Source organism: Saccoglossus kowalevskii, chromosome 15 (genome assembly GCF_978046115.1).
Source record: "Saccoglossus kowalevskii chromosome 15, keSacKowa6.1, whole genome shotgun sequence".
Classification (NCBI taxonomy): domain Eukaryota; kingdom Metazoa; phylum Hemichordata; class Enteropneusta; family Harrimaniidae; genus Saccoglossus; species Saccoglossus kowalevskii.
Window position 1 is genome coordinate 19,244,584 of NC_140655.1, and position 20,466 is coordinate 19,265,049.

Below are 20,466 nucleotides of genomic sequence, written 5' to 3' on the forward strand. Positions count from 1 at the left end.
GACCGCTCCCAGATTTGCTCATTCTCTAATGATATCTTGTGTTCTTTAATGGGTATGTGCATTGCTAACAGCTGAGGGTATTTAATTGTCATAATTTTTTTGAAAAATCAATATCAAAGCACAATTTTAATGACAACTTCCGTTTCCCTTCAGTATCACTCTTTTTCACAATATACTCAAAAGTAATTGACAATGAATTGTTTTTTCTGAGAAAAAAAAACTATCATCCATCAATGTCAGAGTAGAATACTTAGTGACATTTAAAATGTTTATAAATAGAACCTTTATAAAAATTGTGCCATCAGCTGCCACCACCAAGTCATATTTAGAAAATGTATGCATGATTATAGTAATAATTAAACCTAAATAAATAATAAATTTTATTCTGTCAAAAAATGTTTATAATATTTATTTTTATCCCCAAATGGTCAAATGTGTTTTATCAAGAGGATAAAAAATAGAACATGCACTTGGATGACATAGAAACCTAGGTCATTGAAATTGTACAAATAGCGAGACATTGCGATTCTGACCTGACTTCATTAAAACTTGGTACATGCATTGTACCATTAAACCTTAATCTTTTCACCAATAGACTTTCTCGACAAAATTTTTCTGCAATTTTGTTCTTATATTCTTCAATATATCTGGAAATGAATCCTAATTTTGGAGCCAACAGACAAAATTTGAGTCAATTTTCTGTTTTTACTCAAACAATTTGGCTATTTTTGTCCCAATCTTCTGGCGGAAAGTGCAGACTAGAAATGGGACTATTTTGTGAATTTGAGATGAAAAGAGGGAACTGGTGGGGAAAAGGTTAATGCACATTGATGTTTTTTTTTTCAAATTTGATTTGCTGACATTGTTATAGTTTATATGCATTACTGATAAGTGCTTCTTTTCATAACATTTATGAAGGTTTGAACCAAATTAAATTATGTCATACTTCAATTATATGTATATGAAACAATGCCATCAGAATGCTGAAAATGAAAAATAAAGGCCTGGGGTCAGAAATGTTGTGGAAAATGGTCAGAATTGTATAATAATTGTTTCATATCTCATGTAACATAGGATAAAAAATGTATATATTATTATTAATATAAAACCTAACATTCGTGAAACATTTCAAAAAATGAACAAAATTTAGTCAGATCTCTTCTATAATGCTTTGCAAACATGTATATGCTCAGTTGAGCAATTTGGAAAGGAATGTCCTGATCACTTTCATTTGTTGACAAGAACACCTGAAACATCAAATTAACCAGCAAGTTTTCACAGTTGACATACTTGTTGACATACTTGTTGACATACTTGTTGACATACTTGTTGACATACTTGTTGACATACTTGCTGACCTACTTGCTGACATACTTGCTGACCTACTTGCTGACCTACTTGCTGACATGCTTGCTGACATGCTTGCTGACATGCTTGCTGACATGCTTGCTGACATGCTTGTTGACATGCTTGTTGACATGCTTGTTGACATGCTTTTGACATGCTTGTTGATACACTTGTTGACACACTTGTTGACACGCTTGTGGACATGCTTGTTGACACGCTTGTTGACACGCTTGTAGACACGCTTGTTGACACGCTTGTTTATACGCTTGCTGACACGCTTGCTGACACGCTTGCTGACACGCTTGCTGACACTCTTGCTGACACGCTTGCTGACACGCTTGCTGACACGCTTGCTGACACGCTTGCTGACACGCTTTCTGACACGCTTGCTGACACGCTTTCTGACACGCTTTCTGACACGCTTTCTGACACGCTTGTTGACATGCCTGCTGACATGCTTGCTGGCATGCATGCTGACATGCTTGATGACATGCTTGCTGACATACATGCTTGCACTTGTTTACATATTTGTTGCATAACCCAGATGACTCTTTTGACCAAATTAAGCCACTCTGGCAGAACCTTAAATATGGCTTATTACATACTTATTCTAACACATTACCACATCAATCTAATTAAAACAGACAAGCATATAACAGATGTCATCTTACATAACCTCATGTAATTACTGCTCAGTCATAAACATTAACAGGCTGTGCATAACACCTTGGGGATGGCTAGATAATAAACCGTTGATTGTTAAAATAAATAAAATGTGGGTGGATTAAGTAGGTATGTTTACGATGTTTGGGTTACAGGTGATACTATGATTAATTGTACTTTCACTGCAATTGGTAAAAATGTACTGAAGTCCTGTAAAATGCCAAATTTATTTAATAAATCAATCAAAAAAAGTCAAATTGAATGCATTTGAGTTCAAAAGATGGTTTCATTGCCAACGGTCTAGGGGTTTTTATTCATAAAATCTTAGAAATTTATGCTAATTGTTAAATGTTTTCTTGTTTTATTTATTATTGATGTCTGTGACAGTGTTTGTTTCTTAAATTATTTTTAAGTCAAATAAAAATATGTTATATATGCATTACAAAAATAAGTCGAGCTGTTAACTTTTACCATGTCCAAATATTATATTTTTACCATGTCCAAACATTATATTTTTACCATGTCCAAATATTATATTTTTACCATGTCCAAATATTATATTTTTACCATGTCCAAATATTATATTTTTACCATGTCCAAATATTATATTTTCACCATGTCCAAATATTATATTTTCACCATGTCCAAATATTATATTTTCACCATGTCCAAATATTATATTTTCACCATGTTCAAATATTATATTTTCACCATGTCCAAATATTATATTTTTACCATGCACAATATTATATTTTTACCATGCGCAATATTATATTTTTACCATGCACAATCTGGGTTCCCACTTCCTACACTGATACACTGAATGGGTTTATTTGATGTTTTGCATTCCTAATCCCACCGCTGAAATCAAGAAAAAGCTAATAAAATGTTCTAAAATAAAAAAGCAACATTGTAATAAATGCATGTGTATATCCTATAATCTCACACTCATGATTTCTGTTATTAGAATATCATACATCATTGGTAATTACTTGTATGATATATAACACCATAGTAATAAATATATGAAAATTATTATATACACATTTCAGTAGATTTTAATTTTGCTATTATGATACTATAAATATGCATATACCAGCTAAGAGAGCTTGCCATTTCATACAAAATTAATTTACTTCAGAGATTTTCAGTACTCTACATTGTGTAATAATGTGAAGTCAGTAGACTATGAAATGAATCTCTGTTCCATCCTTGAGAACTTTGTTTTATTTTATGTTCATACATTTTAAATTTCCTGGTTGTATTTTGTAAGCAGTTCAAAATTGTTAATTTTTCATTTGCATAAGCTTTGTTTGTTTGTTTCATTTCTCCACTGCGCATGTTTATTGTAGCCCATTTGCTTCGTTCTGTTTACATGCACTGTTCACATCACACGCTGTTCGTGCAGTCATTTTTGTTCGGGTTATTTTCAACCCACCCACCCACCCACCAAATTTTTCTCGTGGTCATGCCAGCTCGCTTTTCTATCGTTTAGTATTAGTATCATGTATGCTATATTTTATATGACTGAATTATTTTGTGCATGTGTATATTATGTATGGGGGGAACAAACATTACTGCATGTGTTTTGCCTGCCTTGTACATACCACTGAACTCCGGAGCCTTTAAGGTTACCCTGTCTGTCTCTGTGTATGAATGTTGGTCTGTTCTACCATCAGATTTCAATAAGATCTATTACATAGTGTAGCTGCTGTCCTAGCTGGAGTGCATTCACGTCATCACCTCAGGGTGACGCGGGGCTCTTTGAGTCTGCCCAGTTTTCGTTCGACTGCTATGTAACTTCACAACTGGGGAGACTCTGGGCTGTTTTTACTGTCCCTGCTTGCAGAGCAGAAAAAGATAGCGAACGATGAAATCAAGAGGTGAAAAGGTGTTTAGGTAATTTTCTCAAACATAAAATGCAACAGGGGGTGATTTTAAAATAATTTTTTTTTTAAATTTTTTACACAAGTTTTAACGCAGGGTACACTTACATAATGTATTTTACAAATAATTCTTAAATGATATTTGATGTACTTTTTTATCTACATGTATAATGTGAGTTGACGATTTTTCGTTCACTGTGAGATATTCCACGATATGTGTGAAATCAACGTATTAACACGACAAACAATTTTATAAAGGTCATAGAATCGTAGTGGTGACAAACATGTAGGATTTGACAAACTTGATGAAAGTATTTTGGGGAATAATTCCACGCTTATTAATTTGCTGTCACATTTGATGATGGTCAATTTTCGATGAAGTACCGTAAGGGTATTCAAACGCAATATTCCCCTGTTAAGGATCAGCCTTTCAATGTGAGCTTACAAATAAAGAAATTTGCGTTTGAATTTTTGCGACAGACGTTCGCGCAACTCGCGCGATCTTGCAGTTGATTGGAAAGTCATCTAATTGATTCTTGTTTGTGTGATTGAACTGTTATTGTCTTATTTTGTCTGCATGATATTAATTCAAATGTAGAAAGTCATACTTAATTATCTATTTGTACATCGTCCGAATTGCATGGTCCTGTGTCTTCGACCTATAGGCCTCTACACGATACCGTGCGGGATCACATAGGCTAATTGCGTATCTTAAGCAGTGAGATCTGATTGGACGCGCCTTGAAACAAGGCGCCCAATCAGCTTTGACGTACCAAATTATAAAACAAAATTCCACTTCCTGTTTTCGTCGCTATGAAGACATCCTTCCCACACAAAACTGCGTTGATTGCCTGTACCTGATGAGGCTTGAGGGCACCAACACCGAAAACTTTCGCAATTTTATCATCACAAATATCACGATTCATGGGTGCCACCATTTCGTTTAAAAAGAAACGCCAAAGAGGGATTTGTAACATGCAAACTGATTGGACAATGATAAGCTGCAACTGACTACTGGGGGCGCTGTTAGAATACGCATATTTGATGGTCGTTCTGCCAAGGTCTGTTTAGAGGCTTGGCCGAATAAACTTAGACCTTGGCTTGCGAAGATGCTATTTGTCATAGTCATCCCATTATATCTTCTTCAGTCCATGTGATACATACACAGTTTTGAATGCATGATGACCAAGCTGTTAAAAAAAACATTTTCTGTAGTTATTCATAACTGGCATTCGTATATACATACCGGTATCTCAGGACATTTTTTTGGCATTATTATCCTGGGACATTTCTGTGTTTGATTTTTGCCTCCTGTATGCAGAACACCAATGAAGACTGTCATTAAAGTGCTATGGTCGCACTGTATGTTACTTGTTATAAATATATAGGTAACAAAAACTAAAGTAATACATGTACAAGTAACATAAAAAAAAAACTTTGTAATTTCAGTTTTGTGTTGTGAAGCATCTGTTACACTTTCTTCTATGCTATCGATAAAGAGTCATTGCTCGAAACGTCTAGCTATTTTTAATAGTTATTTAGGACTACGATTACCAAATATTATATTCTATATATCATATTTTTTCAGTCCGAGCAGCGTTTATTTATTTATAAACTACAAAACGTCCAATGCTTTTGAACCTTTCATATTATCTTTAGTAGGCTCAGATTATGATTTAGTATAGTTATAGTCTCACAGACCATTTCCATGGCAACACAATATCCTAATAGAGATCAAATGAAGACAAATTGATGCAATATGAATTTTATGAGAAATTTAAAATGAGAAATAAACAATCAAGAGAGATTCCCGTTCTTCTTTATGATCATCATAGTCATAGTCATCACATGTAAATGAGGTGTAATGTGATTGTCAGGCCAGCTGCATATCCAGCAACACATTTGTCAGCTTTTCTGTTGTATATGGTTAAACCTTTGTAAATTCCTCTTTCCATTTTTCAAAAATTTTGCTCAAAATCTGTATATCCAATGTAAAATACTCTCTATTTTGTTCCAAATTATCAAAGAAATTATTTAAAATATGCAAAAATTTCTGAAATGTTTGGGAACAATTGTGGCCTTCAAAATGTAATCACTTTGATAATTACATGTATAGCTGCCCATAACATCTACATACACATATATATAGACTAACATTTCTGTGGTCTCAGGTTTTATTATTTCCTTTTCTTATCCAAGTCTAACTACTTATAAGGGTGCAAGTAAAGCATTATTAACAAAACAGACTTGAGACTAGATTAAACCCAGACATGTCTCTGTGCTCTAATTGTAATTACGTTTGTATCTCAATTGACTCCTAAAATAAATTGTTAAGCAATAGACAGGCTTTCAGCCAGCGAGCCACATGTCTGACTGTAATTTTAGACGCTATACATTTTAGATAGGTACAACAAAATTTCATTTGACAGACAAAATCTTTACAAACCTGTCGAATTTTCATTGATATTACCTCGTACAAAATAACCAATTATCAACAAAAAAATTGACTATTAAAGTCTATGGATATTTTGATAAAGTTTTTAGATGAGCAATTTTTTTTTTTTCTGGCTATAACCCTGATTGCAGGTGTTTTCATAGTGTTACATTCATTAATATTTTAATAGTAGTCAATACTTATGGGATGTGCAATCATAACAACCACCTGCCTGAAGTATATAAATAGAAATGTTAATTGATTTACACAAAAATCTAGCTTCTCTAGAGATTACTAGTATTCAAATTATAAATGTAACAAGATGGAGCCTTAATTAATTTTAGTGAATGACGTTTAATTAATTTTAGTGAATGCTATTTGGATTAAAGTTAACTTTGTTCATTTATACAAGGTTTACACAATAATCATGTATGTAATTCATGCATATCTTGTGACATTAACATCATTCTAACTGTTGACCAATCCCAGGGCAGTTTAAGACCAGGGGATCCACAGTTGTCCATTAATACAATGTACATGTGTAGATCAAAACCACTGGCTTGAGTCTCAACCACTGTTAGCCTTGTTGAGCCCAGTTTTGGCTGAGTCACAACCATTCACACCCTAGTTGTGCCCTGGTCTGGCTGAATCTTAACCACTCACACCCTTATTGTGCCCTGGCTGAATCTCAACCACTCACACCCTTGTTGTGCCCAGGGTTGGCTTGGTCACAACCACTCAGTGTTATTGTGCCCAGGTATGGTTTAGTCTCAACCACTGACATCCTTGTTGTTCCTTGTGGCTATTTAAGTCACAAACACTTGCACCCTTGTTGTGCCCTAGTCTGGCTAAATCACAAACACTCACACCCTTGTTGTGCCCTGGTCTGGCTAAATCACAAACACTCTTACACCCTTGTTGTGCCCTGGTCTGGCTAAATCAAAAACACTCTTACACCCTTGTTGTGCCCTAGTCTGGCTAAATCACAAACACTCACACCCTTGTTGTGCCCTGGTCTGACTAAATCACAAACACTCACACCCTTGTTGTGCCCTGGTCTGACTAAATCACAAACACTCACACCTTGTTGTGCCCTGGTCTGGCTAAATCACAAACACTCTTACACCCTTGTTGTGCCCTGGTCTGGCTAAATCAAAAACACTCTTACACCCTTGTTGTGCCCTAGTCTGGCTAAATCACAAACACTCACACCCTTGTTGTGCCCTGGTCTGACTAAATCACAAACACTCACACCCTTGTTGTGCCCTGGTCTGACTAAATCACAAACACTCACACCTTGTTGTGCCCTGGTCTGGCTAAGTCACAAACACTTTACACCCTTGTTGTGCCCTAGTCTGGCTAAATCACAAACACTCACACCCTTGTTGTGCTCTGGTCTGGCTAAGTCACAAACACTTTACACCCTTGTTGTGCCCTAGTCTGGCTAAATCACAAACACTCACACTCTTGTTGTGCCCTGGTCTGACTAAATCACAAACACTCACACCTTGTTGTGCCCTGGTCTGGCTAAGTCACAAACACTTTACACCCTTGTTGTGCCCTAGTCTGGCTAAATCACAAACACTCACACCCTTGTTGTGCTCTGGTCTGGCTAAGTCACAAACACTTTACACCCTTGTTGTGCCCTGGTCTGGCCAAGTCACAAACACTATTACACCTTGTTGTGCCCTGGTCTGGCTAAGTCACAAACACTCACACCTTGTTGTGCCCTAGTCTGGCTAAGTCACAAACACTCACACCTTGTTGTGCCCTGGTCTGGCTAAGTCACAAACACTCACACCCTTGTTGTGCCCTAGTCTGGCTAAATCACAAACACTCACACCCTTGTTGTGCCCTGGTCTGGCTAAATCACAAACACTCTTACACCCTTGTTGTGCCCTGGTCTGGCTAAATCACAAACACTCTTACACCCTTGTTGTGCCCTAGTCTGGCTAAATCACAAACACTCACACCCTTGTTGTGCCCTGGTCTGACTAAATCACAAACACTCACACCCTTGTTGTGCCCTGGTCTGACTAAATCACAAACACTCACACCTTGTTGTGCCCTGGTCTGGCTAAGTCACAAACACTTTACACCCTTGTTGTGCCCTAGTCTGGCTAAATCACAAACACTCACACCCTTGTTGTGCTCTGGTCTGGCTAAGTCACAAACACTTTACACCCTTGTTGTGCCCTAGTCTGGCTAAATCACAAACACTCACACCCTTGTTGTGCCCTGGTCTGACTAAATCACAAACACTCGCACCTTGTTGTGCCCTGGTCTGGCTAAGTCACAAACACTTTACACCCTTGTTGTGCCCTAGTCTGGCTAAATGACAAACACTCACACCCTTGTTGTGCTCTGGTCTGGCTTAGTCACAAACACTTTACACCCTTGTTGTGCCCTGGTCTGGCTAAATCACAAACACTCGCACCTTGTTGTGCCCTGGTCTGGCTAAGTCACAAACACTTTACACCCTTGTTGTGCCCTAGTCTGGCTAAATGACAAACACTCACACCCTTGTTGTGCTCTGGTCTGGCTAAGTCACAAACACTTTACACCCTTGTTGTGCCCTGGTCTGGCTAAGTCACAAACACTATTACACCTTGCTGTGCCTTGGTCTGGCTAAGTAATAAACACTCACACCCTTGTTGTACCTTGGTCTGGCTAAGTCACAAACACTATTACACCTTGCTGTGCCTTGGTCTGGCTAAGTAATAAACACTCACACCCTTGTTGTACCTTGGTCTGGCTAAGTCACAAACACTATTACACCTTGCTGTGCCTTGGTCTGGCTAAGTAATAAACACTCACACCCTTGTTGTACGTGCTCTGGTCTGGCTAAGTAATAAACACTCACACCCTTGTTGTGCTCTGGTCTGGCTTAGTCACAAACACTTTACACCCTTGTTGTGCCCTGGTCTGGCTAAATCACAAACACTCGCACCTTGTTGTGCCCTGGTCTGGCTAAGTCACAAACACTTTACACCCTTGTTGTGCCCTAGTCTGGCTAAATGACAAACACTCACACCCTTGTTGTGCTCTGGTCTGGCTAAGTCACAAACACTTTACACCCTTGTTGTGCCCTGGTCTGGCTAAGTCACAAACACTATTACACCTTGCTGTGCCTTGGTCTGGCTAAGTAATAAACACTCACACCCTTGTTGTACCTTGGTCTGGCTAAGTCACAAACACTATTACACCTTGCTGTGCCTTGGTCTGGCTAAGTAATAAACACTCACACCCTTGTTGTACCTTGGTCTGGCTAAGTCACAAACACTATTACACCTTGCTGTGCCTTGGTCTGGCTAAGTAATAAACACTCACACCCTTGTTGTACCTTGGTCTGGCTAAGTCACAAACACTATTACACCTTGCTGTGCCTTGGTCTGGCTAAGTAATAAACACTCACACCCTTGTTGTACCTTGGTCTGGCTAAGTCACAAACACTATTACACCTTGTGTGCCTTGGTCTGGCTAAGTAATAAACACTCACACCCTTGTTGTACCTTGGTCTGGCTAAGTTTCAACCACTGACAGCCTTGTTGTCCTTTGTGGTAGTGAAAAAGTCGTTGCTGTTGCAACCTAAAGAAAAGAAGAAGAATTGAATTTCATTACGGAATTCAAAAACCAAATCACAAAGCAGAGAACAGTGCATGCGACCATCAAATTGTCAAACTACAAATGAAACTTTCCTTATATTTAGAATTTGATGATTTACTATACTTTGCATAATTTTTCATTAAAAATATAATGTGAAGCTTCACATTTCCCAAAATATGTACTTAAAAAAACATTTTGGTTTGATAGCAGAAATGAATGTATTTATTTCCAACGATAATTGTGGGTCCACTTTTTTCACTCTTCCATGTATTTTTCTATGATTTTTTTGTTAATTTTAAAAATGAATATAATTTTTTATTGGCTACAGGTGTTGGTAAACATTTTTGAACAGCTGGTTAATTATAATGCTACTCTACAGAAATAGTTTAAATCATTTTTATTTCGTCATAGATTTCTTGGGAGTGAATCTAGAGACACCTACTTTACTAATGCTGAAAGAGGAAGAATATTGAATGAAATTTTAGAAAGTACAACATATGGTAAAAGAAAACGAGCTGAAATAGGAATTGAGAGACTTCTTGAAGAGGAAGTATTCACTGCGGCCTTTCCATTACATGATGTAAGTCATCAGAACCATAATACAATCATGATAAAAATGGCCGCAAAATCTCATTGAGAGCAACAGCTGGTTGTTTTCACCCCTCAAATAGTGTTACTTCGGTTGCATAGGTCAGTAATTTGTGATCTGATCTAATTCATTGAATTAACACTATTTTGTTTTAAATGGTAAATTCATGTCTGGTGACTTTGGAGTAACAAAACATTATGGCTTAATTGAATTAAAAAAATTGCACTCTTTTTTTTTTTTTTTTCACATTCACTTACTAATTAATATGTTTCACAGATTATCAAGTGAGAACCGAATCTTGGTTTATATTTTGGATGGAAAATACTTGTTTTCACAGTAGTATGGAAATACAATAATTGCATTCTCTTTTTTGACATATTGAGGGAGGAAGGATTCACTAAATAATTAATATTAAACACCAAAACATATTTTTTTAACCTTGTGATTATACGTATGATTCGGGGGCAAAAAATGCTTTGTACTGTAAAATACTTTATCTTAGCTGAAAATAATTTTCACTGAAGACTTATTTGGAGTTTTGTATAGAGTTTATTTTCATTGATCTTTGATGAATTGAATGTAAAATATAAGAAAATAGTATATTTGCTAAATTTTATTTATATTTACTAATTCACTCCTTTAGCGAAATTAGTGAAGAAATATTTTACAGTAATTGATTTAGGATGGTGTCACCGATTCCTTGTAATGAATGCATCCCTCATTTCATCCAGGGTCCATGGGAGAAACCTAAAGATCTGTTTTGCCCAGAAGATCTGAATAAACGACAGGTATTGTATGAGTATTGGGCAAGATGGGGAAAATGGAACAAATACCAGCCCTTAGATCATATTAGAGAGTATTTTGGAGAGAAGATTGGAATCTATTTTGCATGGCTCGGTAAGTCAGTTGAGTCGAGGCATATAAAAAGAATTTGATATGCAAATAAACCTATATAGCAAACAAGCTGTTCTCTGATTGGTCTGTCTGTTATCTATTAAGATTGGATAGTAACTTTGCAGTAACTCAAGTAAGACAACCATACAATATGGTTACCTACTTTTGGCATTTATGCTAATTTTTTGCATTGCCATATATGGTAGTCTATTTGGGGATTGCCATATAAGGTAATCCAACATAGGTATTGCAGTAGATGGTAATCTATTGTTGGTATCATCATATATACATTGAGTATTTTTTACATTGCCATATATGGTAGTCTATTTTGGGGATTGCCATATATGGTAATCCGATGTAGGTATTGCAGTAGATGGTAATCTATTGTTGGTATCACCATATATACATGGAGTATTTCTTACATTGCCATATATGGTAATTTACTTTTAGTATTACCATATATGGTAATTTACTTTTGATAATACCATTTATGGTAATTTACTTTTGGTAATACCATATATGGTAATTTACTTTTAGTATTACCATATAAGGTAATTTACTTTTAGTGTTACCATATATTGAAACCTACATTTGGTATTGCCATTTATGGTAATTTACTTTTCGTATTACCATATATTGAAACCTACTTTTAGTATTACCATATATGGCAACATATTTTTTCATTACCATATATGGCAATCCACTTTCAGTGTTACAATATACTTTATATGTGCCCTTTGTATGGACTTAATTGTTGATGTTTTCTTCTTTGTTTTTTGTAGGTTTTTATACTGCCTGGTTGTTACCTGCATCATTTGTTGGGTTACTGGTATTTCTATTTGGTGTTTTCACAATTGATAATAACACACCTGGGTAAGTGATGCTTGTACGTTGTAATTATATATTGATAATTCTAGTTACACTTGTGATTGGGGATTATATATTTCTATATTTAAAGTTAGTCGCTCGACGCAGACGATGGTAATCATGAACCAAATGGTGATGGTGCCCGGCGGTTATAGCATAACACACTCAACAACTTTTTGGCTTAAGAATGTGGGCAGATTGTCCCACTCCTTATATACCCTTGGAAGGATATTTGAAAAAAAACGCCATACTTTCCGATCGGCTGGTGTGGTGCTGTCTCTCACATCCGCAATACTGCATGAGAGATGACTTGTTTTTGTCCTTGTTTACATACACCTAAACAACGCATATGAAATAGTGAAATGAGATTAAATGTATGAATTTCAAGAGTATGTTAAAGATTCAAAGTAAATATACATTGCTTGTGATAATAAATGTGAATCAAACTGTTTTCAACGACAAAACTTAAAAGGGGGAGGGTCGTCACCTGCGCACACGCGAGAATTGAGTCCTAAACAAACGATAACAACATGCGCTGAAAGTGCCAAGGCTCATGGGTAAACACTTGTTTGTAAACAATGACACACTATGGCCATCTGACACATGCGCAGGTGATGACTCCCCTGCTTTAATACATTCAGGACAATGTTTATAAATTGATTACTGAAGATAGAAACCAAATACACAAATTTGTGAACATTTTAGGTAATATTTTTTGTACATCTCACTAATTTCATTGTTTGTTTAACAGTAAAGATATATGTGAAAATGGTGACAATTATTTAATGTGTCCATTGTGTGATGAATCAATTGGCTGTGAATATTGGAATCTCTCGGCTGCATGTATACAAGCAGAGGTATGTAGGAAGTGAAATCGATCAGGCCATTAGCAGCATTTTTTTATCAATTTTATTGTATTTTTGAATCCATGTTTAAATATAGCTTTGTGGTATTGATTGAATACACACATAGTGATATGTAACATGTAAATATAGAAGCATGGTTGACCAATGCCTTTTTAACAACTATCATAAATGTCTAGTCTAGTCTATTTATTTAGTCTCTGTTCTGACGTTGTCAGAAAATACATACTTATAATTACACTTCTGTGCATTCATACATCCGTTTGTGTGTCTGTTCGCAACTCTATATCCCAGACATGCCTGGGCCGATTTACTTTAATCTAGACGCATCCATCGCACATGGATTTGTTTCATGATCCAAATAAAAATGGCCGAATGGCAGCCATTTTAGTGATATTTAAATTCATCATAATCGCATTCTTCCTATTCCGGAACTGGATCTCAGTCGTGCATGACCATATTTCATTCAAATTTGGTATGTCCATTGAAAATAATAGTTTCTTAATGCCTGTCATGTTATTTCACAGACTTTATTCATAATTTTAAAGCCATATTTGAAGCCATTTTGCTAACATGGCTGGAGTGAGCATGTTCAAATGTAACACATGCATTTGTTTCAACAACTGATTCATCAATTTCGTGCTAGAAATGCATTATGAATGCTATGAGCAGAATAAAGGAATCACAAAAATAAACTGGCTTCACTTTGTATCATGTCTGTCACATGAGTGTAAATAATTATTTGGCACTGATGTTGACAGTCACTAAAAACAAAAAACAAAAAGAATATATTTCAAGTTTCTTAATAATTTTGTTATGTTTGTGTAATTACTATTCCAGGCTGCCTATCTATTTGATCACCCTGGTACAGTATTCTATGCTGTCTTCATGTCGTTCTGGGGTAAGCTACTATTAATTTTAGCAGTTACCATAAACATACATACATGCAGTTAGGTGACAATCACTGGTATAATTAATTGTGTAATTTTAAAGTTGTTGTCTTTATGGGCCGATAAGTTCCTGTCAATACTTGACGTTGTGATTTCAACTGTTAATTGAAAAAAACACAATTAACTAACAGTACTGCAAAATAATTAGTAAATGCGAACAATTGTGCCTTGTGAAAAATAAATAACACATCAGACAAACACTAACATTTTGGTATGAAATGAGAGGTTACCGTATTTATACTTCCAGAAGCTGACACTTATAATTTGTGTTGTGTTTTTACCTGAAAAAATTGCTCTGTCTTTCCCTTTCATTGATTATTGCAACTGTGTTTTTATTTGTAATTCAACTTGTATATTTTCAAAAACATTAAAGCCAAGACACATTACTTTTAAATCACAAAGTATGGCGCCCTCTTCAGAATAAAATCAGAAAGATTCCTAAATTAAATATTTATGGTAGCCACATCTGCATATTTTTCTGTTTTTGTTCCATGTCAAGTGTTCATCGAATTGAACACTTGTCAAATAATTATTATTCTAAAGATTGCCATTTCAATTGATATATATGCATAGACATTGTTTCTCAGAAACCCATACTTTATGATAATTGTTTTAATTTTATTCCAGCTGTGACTTTCTTGGAGTACTGGAAAAGGAAACAAGCCAGTCTTTCTCACCATTGGGATTGTATGGATTTTGAAGAGGAGGAGGTAAACAACAAACAATTAAACCCAAAGTAGACTAGTCATTTAGTCATTATTTTATTTATTTAATTTTAATTACTCACAATTTGGATTCTTTAATAATAAATTTTGTTACAATAAATTCAAAATTGTTAAAATAAAAAAAAATTACACATAGCTTCTTAGTTCATAGTAGTGATATGTTTTTAATTGGTGTTTTATATGTTTTTTATCAGCAAAGACCAAGACCACAGTTTGCAGCCAAAGCACCCATGATGGAAAAGAATCCAATCACTGGAATCAAAGAACCATATTTTCCGGAGGATGAACGAACAAAAAGAATAGCGTCAGGTTTGGGCGTACTCTTTGGAATGGTAAGTCATTGATATAAGGCGCCCTCTAGTGACAGCTATGAACTTTGCACAAAATGTCTTGTGCTTATTTTTGCCAATACTAACAATAGAAACTTTGTTGGTTTTTAATGCACATGTTCGATTATGCCAAAAAATAATAGGCTCATTTATGCTGATGTCACGGATGAAATCATAGTCTCACAAGATTTAATGAGATTTTTCTCAATCCTTGATAAGTAACGATGAAATCATAGTCTCACAAGATTTAATGAGATTTTCCACAATCCTTGATTAGTAAGGATGAAATCATAGTCTCACAAGATTTAATGAGATTTTCCACAATTCTTGATTAGTAAGGATGAAATCATAGTCTCACAAGATTTAATGAGATTTTCCACAATCCTTGATTAGTAAGGATGAAATCATAGTCTCACAAGATTTAATGATATTGTCCACAACTCTTGATAAGTAAAGATGAAATCATAGTCTCACAAGATTTAATGAGATTTTCCAAAATCCTTGATAAGTAAAGATGAAATCATAGTCTCACAAGATTTAATGAGATTGTCCACAATTCTTGATAAGTAAGGATGAAATCAGTCTCACAAGATTTAATGAGATTTTCCACAATCCTTGATTAGTAAGGATGAAATCATAGTCTCACAAGATTTAATGAGATTGTCCACAATTCTTGATAAGTAAGGATGAAATCATAGTCTCACAAGATTTAATGAGATTTTCCACAATCCTTGATTAGTAAGGATGAAATCATAGTCTCACAAGATTTAATGATATTGTCCACAATTCTTGATAAGTAAAGATGAAATCATAGTCTCACAAGATTTAATGAGATTTTCCAAAATCCTTGATAAGTAAAGATGAAATCATAGTCTCACAAGATTTAATGAGATTGTCCACAATTCTTGATAAGTAAGGATGAAATCAGTCTCACAAGATTTAATGAGATTTTCCACAATCCTTGATTAGTAAGGATGAAATCATAGTCTCACAAGATTTAATGAGATTGTCCACAATTCTTGATAAGTAAAGATGAAATCATAGTCTCACAAGATTTAATGAGATTTTTCTCAATCCTTGATAAGTAACGATGAAATCATCGTCTCACAAGATTTAATGAGATTTTCCACAATTCTTGATAAGTAAGGATGAAATCATAGTCTCACAAGATTTAATGAGATTTTCCACAATCCTTGATTAGTAAGGATGAAATCATAGTCTCACAAGATTTAATGATATTGTCCACAATTCTTGATAAGTAAAGATGAAATCATAGTCTCACAAGATTTAATGAGATTTTCCAAAATCCTGATAAGTAAAGATGAAATCATAGTCTCACAAGATTTAATGAGATTGTCCACAATTCTTGATAAGTAAGGATGAAATCAGTCTCACAAGATTTAATGAGATTTTCCACAATCCTTGATTAGTAAGGATGAAATCATAGTCTCACAAGATTTAATGAGATTGTCCACAATTCTTGATAAGTAAAGATGAAATCATAGTCTCACAAGATTTAATGAGATTGTCCACAATTCTTAATAAGTAAAGATCAAATCATAGTCTCACAAGATTTAATGAGATTGTTCGCAATTCTTGATAAGTAAGGATGAAATCAGTCTCACAAGATTTAATGAGATTTTCCACAATCCTTGATTAGTAAGGATGAAATCATAGTCTCACAAGATTTAATGAGATTGTCCACAATTCTTGATAAGTAAAGATGAAATCATAGTCTCACAAGATTTAATGAGATTTTCCACAATCCTTGATAAGTAAAGATGAAATCATAGTCTCACAAGATTTAATGAGATTGTCCACAATTCTTGATAAGTAAAGATGAAATCATAGTCTCACAAGATTTAATGAGATTTTCCACAATCCTTGATAAGTAAGGATGAAATCATAGTCTCACAAGATTTAATGAGATTTTCCACAATCCTTGATGAGTAAGGATGAAATCATAGTCTCACATGATTTAATGAGATTTTCCACAATCTTTGATGAGTAAGGATGAAATCATAGTCCCACAAGATTTCGAGATTTCCCACAATCCTTTGCATTAAACTGGCACTTTTATATACACTGAATTAATCAATGGTTGTGGCTGTTACATATTATATTAGGACAGCATAACATAAACAACATATTAATAAACATTTAATTTTTTATCTATTGCAGGCATCATTGGTTATAATATTCTTAATTGGTGTGATATTATATCGTGTTTTAGTCAGTATACCACTGTTTAAAAGTAAAGCACTGAGTAGTCAAGCACAGAGTATAGCTAGTATGTCTGGAGCTGTTGTAAACTTGATATTAATTATGGCATTAAGTAATGTATACACTAGAGCAGCTGCCAAACTGAATGATTGGGGTAAGTTTTGGTGATCTGCAATATTAATTCAGAAATTCTTCACTACATTCAGTACTTCAAGATTTTACTAAATTTATGGTAAATGTGTTTGCTGGTTTGTGTACATCGCTTCTCTTCAACAATTTTTTTTAGTAAATTGTTAGGCATTATTTTGTCTTGCTTTTGTGTGTATAATTAAATTGGACTTTGTCAATTGAATATGTATAACAAAATTATCATACAGTAAAATCTTCTCACAATCGGTCCCTTCTAAATGTAGAAAATATCATTTTATACTGAACATAGAAACTCTGAAAACAAGTTTTCTCAGTTTCTTTGCTCTTCAGTTTAAACAGACTTCACTTCACTTCACATGTTAGCCATATTTACCACATGTTAGGTTCCAAAAACATTTATGTTTTGAATAGAGGGGAATATATTTGACTTCTGATTTTATACATGTGTGTACTGTGATATGGCATATGATTGAACACAAAACAAGACACAAGTCAAATAGTTTTAAATATAGAAATTTACAGTAAAGCTGTCACATAACCTTCTTTTTTTCTAAACAAGACACAAGTCAAATCGTTTTAAATCTAAAAATTTACCATACAACTGTCATATAATGTTTTTTGCTACAGTTTTGCATCATCTGTGAGTAAACAAAAGGACAGCTTCACATAAACTTTGATTCAGCCTCGCCTAATGTATTCATATTTATTTACATTCATTCATAATTTATAACAGTAACATTAATAAGATTATCAACAATTGGGATACATAGTTGACACAGATATTCAAACAATAATAATAATAATAAAAGAAACATTTTAGCTTATACAGCAATATCAGTATTTCTCAATACACGGAGGCTGATACCTGCTTAAACAAGGGGGTTTCCTAATCAACTAAATTATGTTAATTTTAATATTAACGCATGTAAATATTTAATTAATATGGTTATTCGTCCCCGTTCAAATGAAGTCCGAAAACGGGGACTTATAATTTGGTCTCCGTCCGTGCGCCTGTGTGTGTGTGCGTCCGTGCGTGCGTGCGTTCGTCCGTTCGTCCGGAGTCATATCTCAGAATCCCTTGGACCGATTCTTTTCATTCTAGTACCGGTACTTTATCTGGGACATATGCACATGCAGTGGTTTAGCGATTCGATTCAAAATGGCTGACTGGCAGCCATCTTGTTTTTTGAAAATGTCGTATTTTGGACATGCTTTGTCAGTTTTCATTCAAATTTAGTACATCGATCATACATGTTAGGATACATGTCCCCGACCATCTGTGAGTTCCTGAGTCTGTCTGTCTGTCCATCCATCCGTCCGTTCGTGCGTCAGTCTGTCAATAGTAATATTTCAGAATCCTGTTGACCGATTCCGTTCATTCTTTGCATGTGCCTAGTACCTTATATGGGACATATTCACATGCAGTGGTTTAGCGATTCGATTCAAAATGGCCGACTGGCAGCCATCTTGTTTTTTGAAAATGTTGTATTTTGGACATGCTTTGTTAGTTGTCATTTAAACTTGGTACATAGATTATACATGTTAGGTTACATGTCCATGACAATTTATTTCGCAATTGGATCAAAGATAGTCGACTGACAGGCATCTTGTTTTTTTTTTATGCGGTATCTTGGAAGTGCTCTGTCAGTTTTCATTCAAATTTGGCACATACATGTACTTTATACATGTTAGGATGCAAGTCCATGACAATTTGTTTCAAAATCCGGTCAAGGATGGCCGATTGTCAGCAATCTGACTTTTTGGCCTTTCTACTACTGTAAAATGACTAATTTTCACTGGGTTTAAATTTCACTGATTTACCTTTTCAGGCATATTCAGTAGGTTTTAAATTCACGGTTTTATCATTTAGATAATGTGTTCTATGCTAAATTTTACATATTCACTGGGTTTTAATTTAGCGCATTTTTCCAGTCAGCGAAATAAGCTAAATTAAAACCCAGTGAATAATTACCCCCTTTACAGTATATTTCCACAATTTATGTACCATTTTCATTCGTATTTAGCACAAACATCATACATATCAGTGTGTTTCATAGTCAGATCAAAGATGGCTAAATAACGGCTGTTTTTATTTTTGGCCATATTACTACTACACGAAACACATGTTTTGATGTAAATAAACAATCTGTTGTATACGCTACTTGGAACTCAAGTTTCAAGGACACGCTTGCGACAACCCCTCGCTTTAATATGACAAACACAAAGAGAACTTTCAAAAATTTAACGGGGACTGTGTCATTTTCAATGACTTGTTTACAGTTATGTTATTTGTTGTTGTGGGTAATGTTTTATTGGTTCCACTGTTTTTTTTCAGAAATGCATCGTACACAGACTGAATATGAAGATGCATTGACGTTTAAAGTATTTGTATTTCAATTCGTCAACTTTTACTCATCAATATTCTATGTAGCATTCTTTAAAGGAAGGTGAGTCAGCTCATTTTCTAAAGAATCAGAATGATGAGAATGAAAACTAAAATGGTGATGGATGGACAGGAGGTGTTGTGACAACCATACCCCTTTAATTTCCAGTTTATAAATAAATGAATGAATTGGTTGCCGTATCATATGGCATGGTTTATGTCTCCTGCCCGCATATTGTATTATTTTTTTCTATGTGTCGTATATTAAGTTTTTCTGAAAAAAAACATTTAAAACTGCATAATTTCTTTATTTTTTTTTAATATTATGCAAACTGACATTATTCTATTATTTGTTATATTCTAAGATTCAATGGTTACCCTGGTAACTACAATACTTTATTTGGTCTTCGTAATGAAGAATGTGGACCAGGTGGATGTTTAGTAGAGTTAGCTCAACAGTTGCTGGTTATCATGGTTGGTAAACAAATTATCAACAATTGTCAGGAGGTTGCTGTACCGTAAGTCATTAATTTATTTCTCAAATAACATGAAATGCA

The 20,466-nt window shown here is 34.8% G+C and overlaps 1 protein-coding gene across 1 annotated transcript in view; it reads left to right on the forward strand.

Annotated features, from left to right (window-relative positions):
• The window catches only part of LOC102802078 (anoctamin-7-like), a 54,927-nt gene extending 34,496 nt beyond the window's left edge, over positions 1–20,431 (forward strand). The window contains exons 5-14 of the mRNA XM_085508332.1: positions 10,348–10,516; positions 11,257–11,422; positions 12,202–12,292; positions 13,038–13,143; positions 13,990–14,050; positions 14,727–14,809; positions 15,019–15,156; positions 17,335–17,530; positions 19,862–19,973; positions 20,275–20,431. Of these exons, the coding sequence (XP_085364458.1) occupies positions 10,348–10,516; positions 11,257–11,422; positions 12,202–12,292; positions 13,038–13,143; positions 13,990–14,050; positions 14,727–14,809; positions 15,019–15,156; positions 17,335–17,530; positions 19,862–19,973; positions 20,275–20,431 (1,279 nt within the window). The remainder of the gene's footprint in view (positions 1–10,347; positions 10,517–11,256; positions 11,423–12,201; positions 12,293–13,037; positions 13,144–13,989; positions 14,051–14,726; positions 14,810–15,018; positions 15,157–17,334; positions 17,531–19,861; positions 19,974–20,274) is intronic.
• Positions 20,432–20,466: the final 35 nt, after the last annotated feature.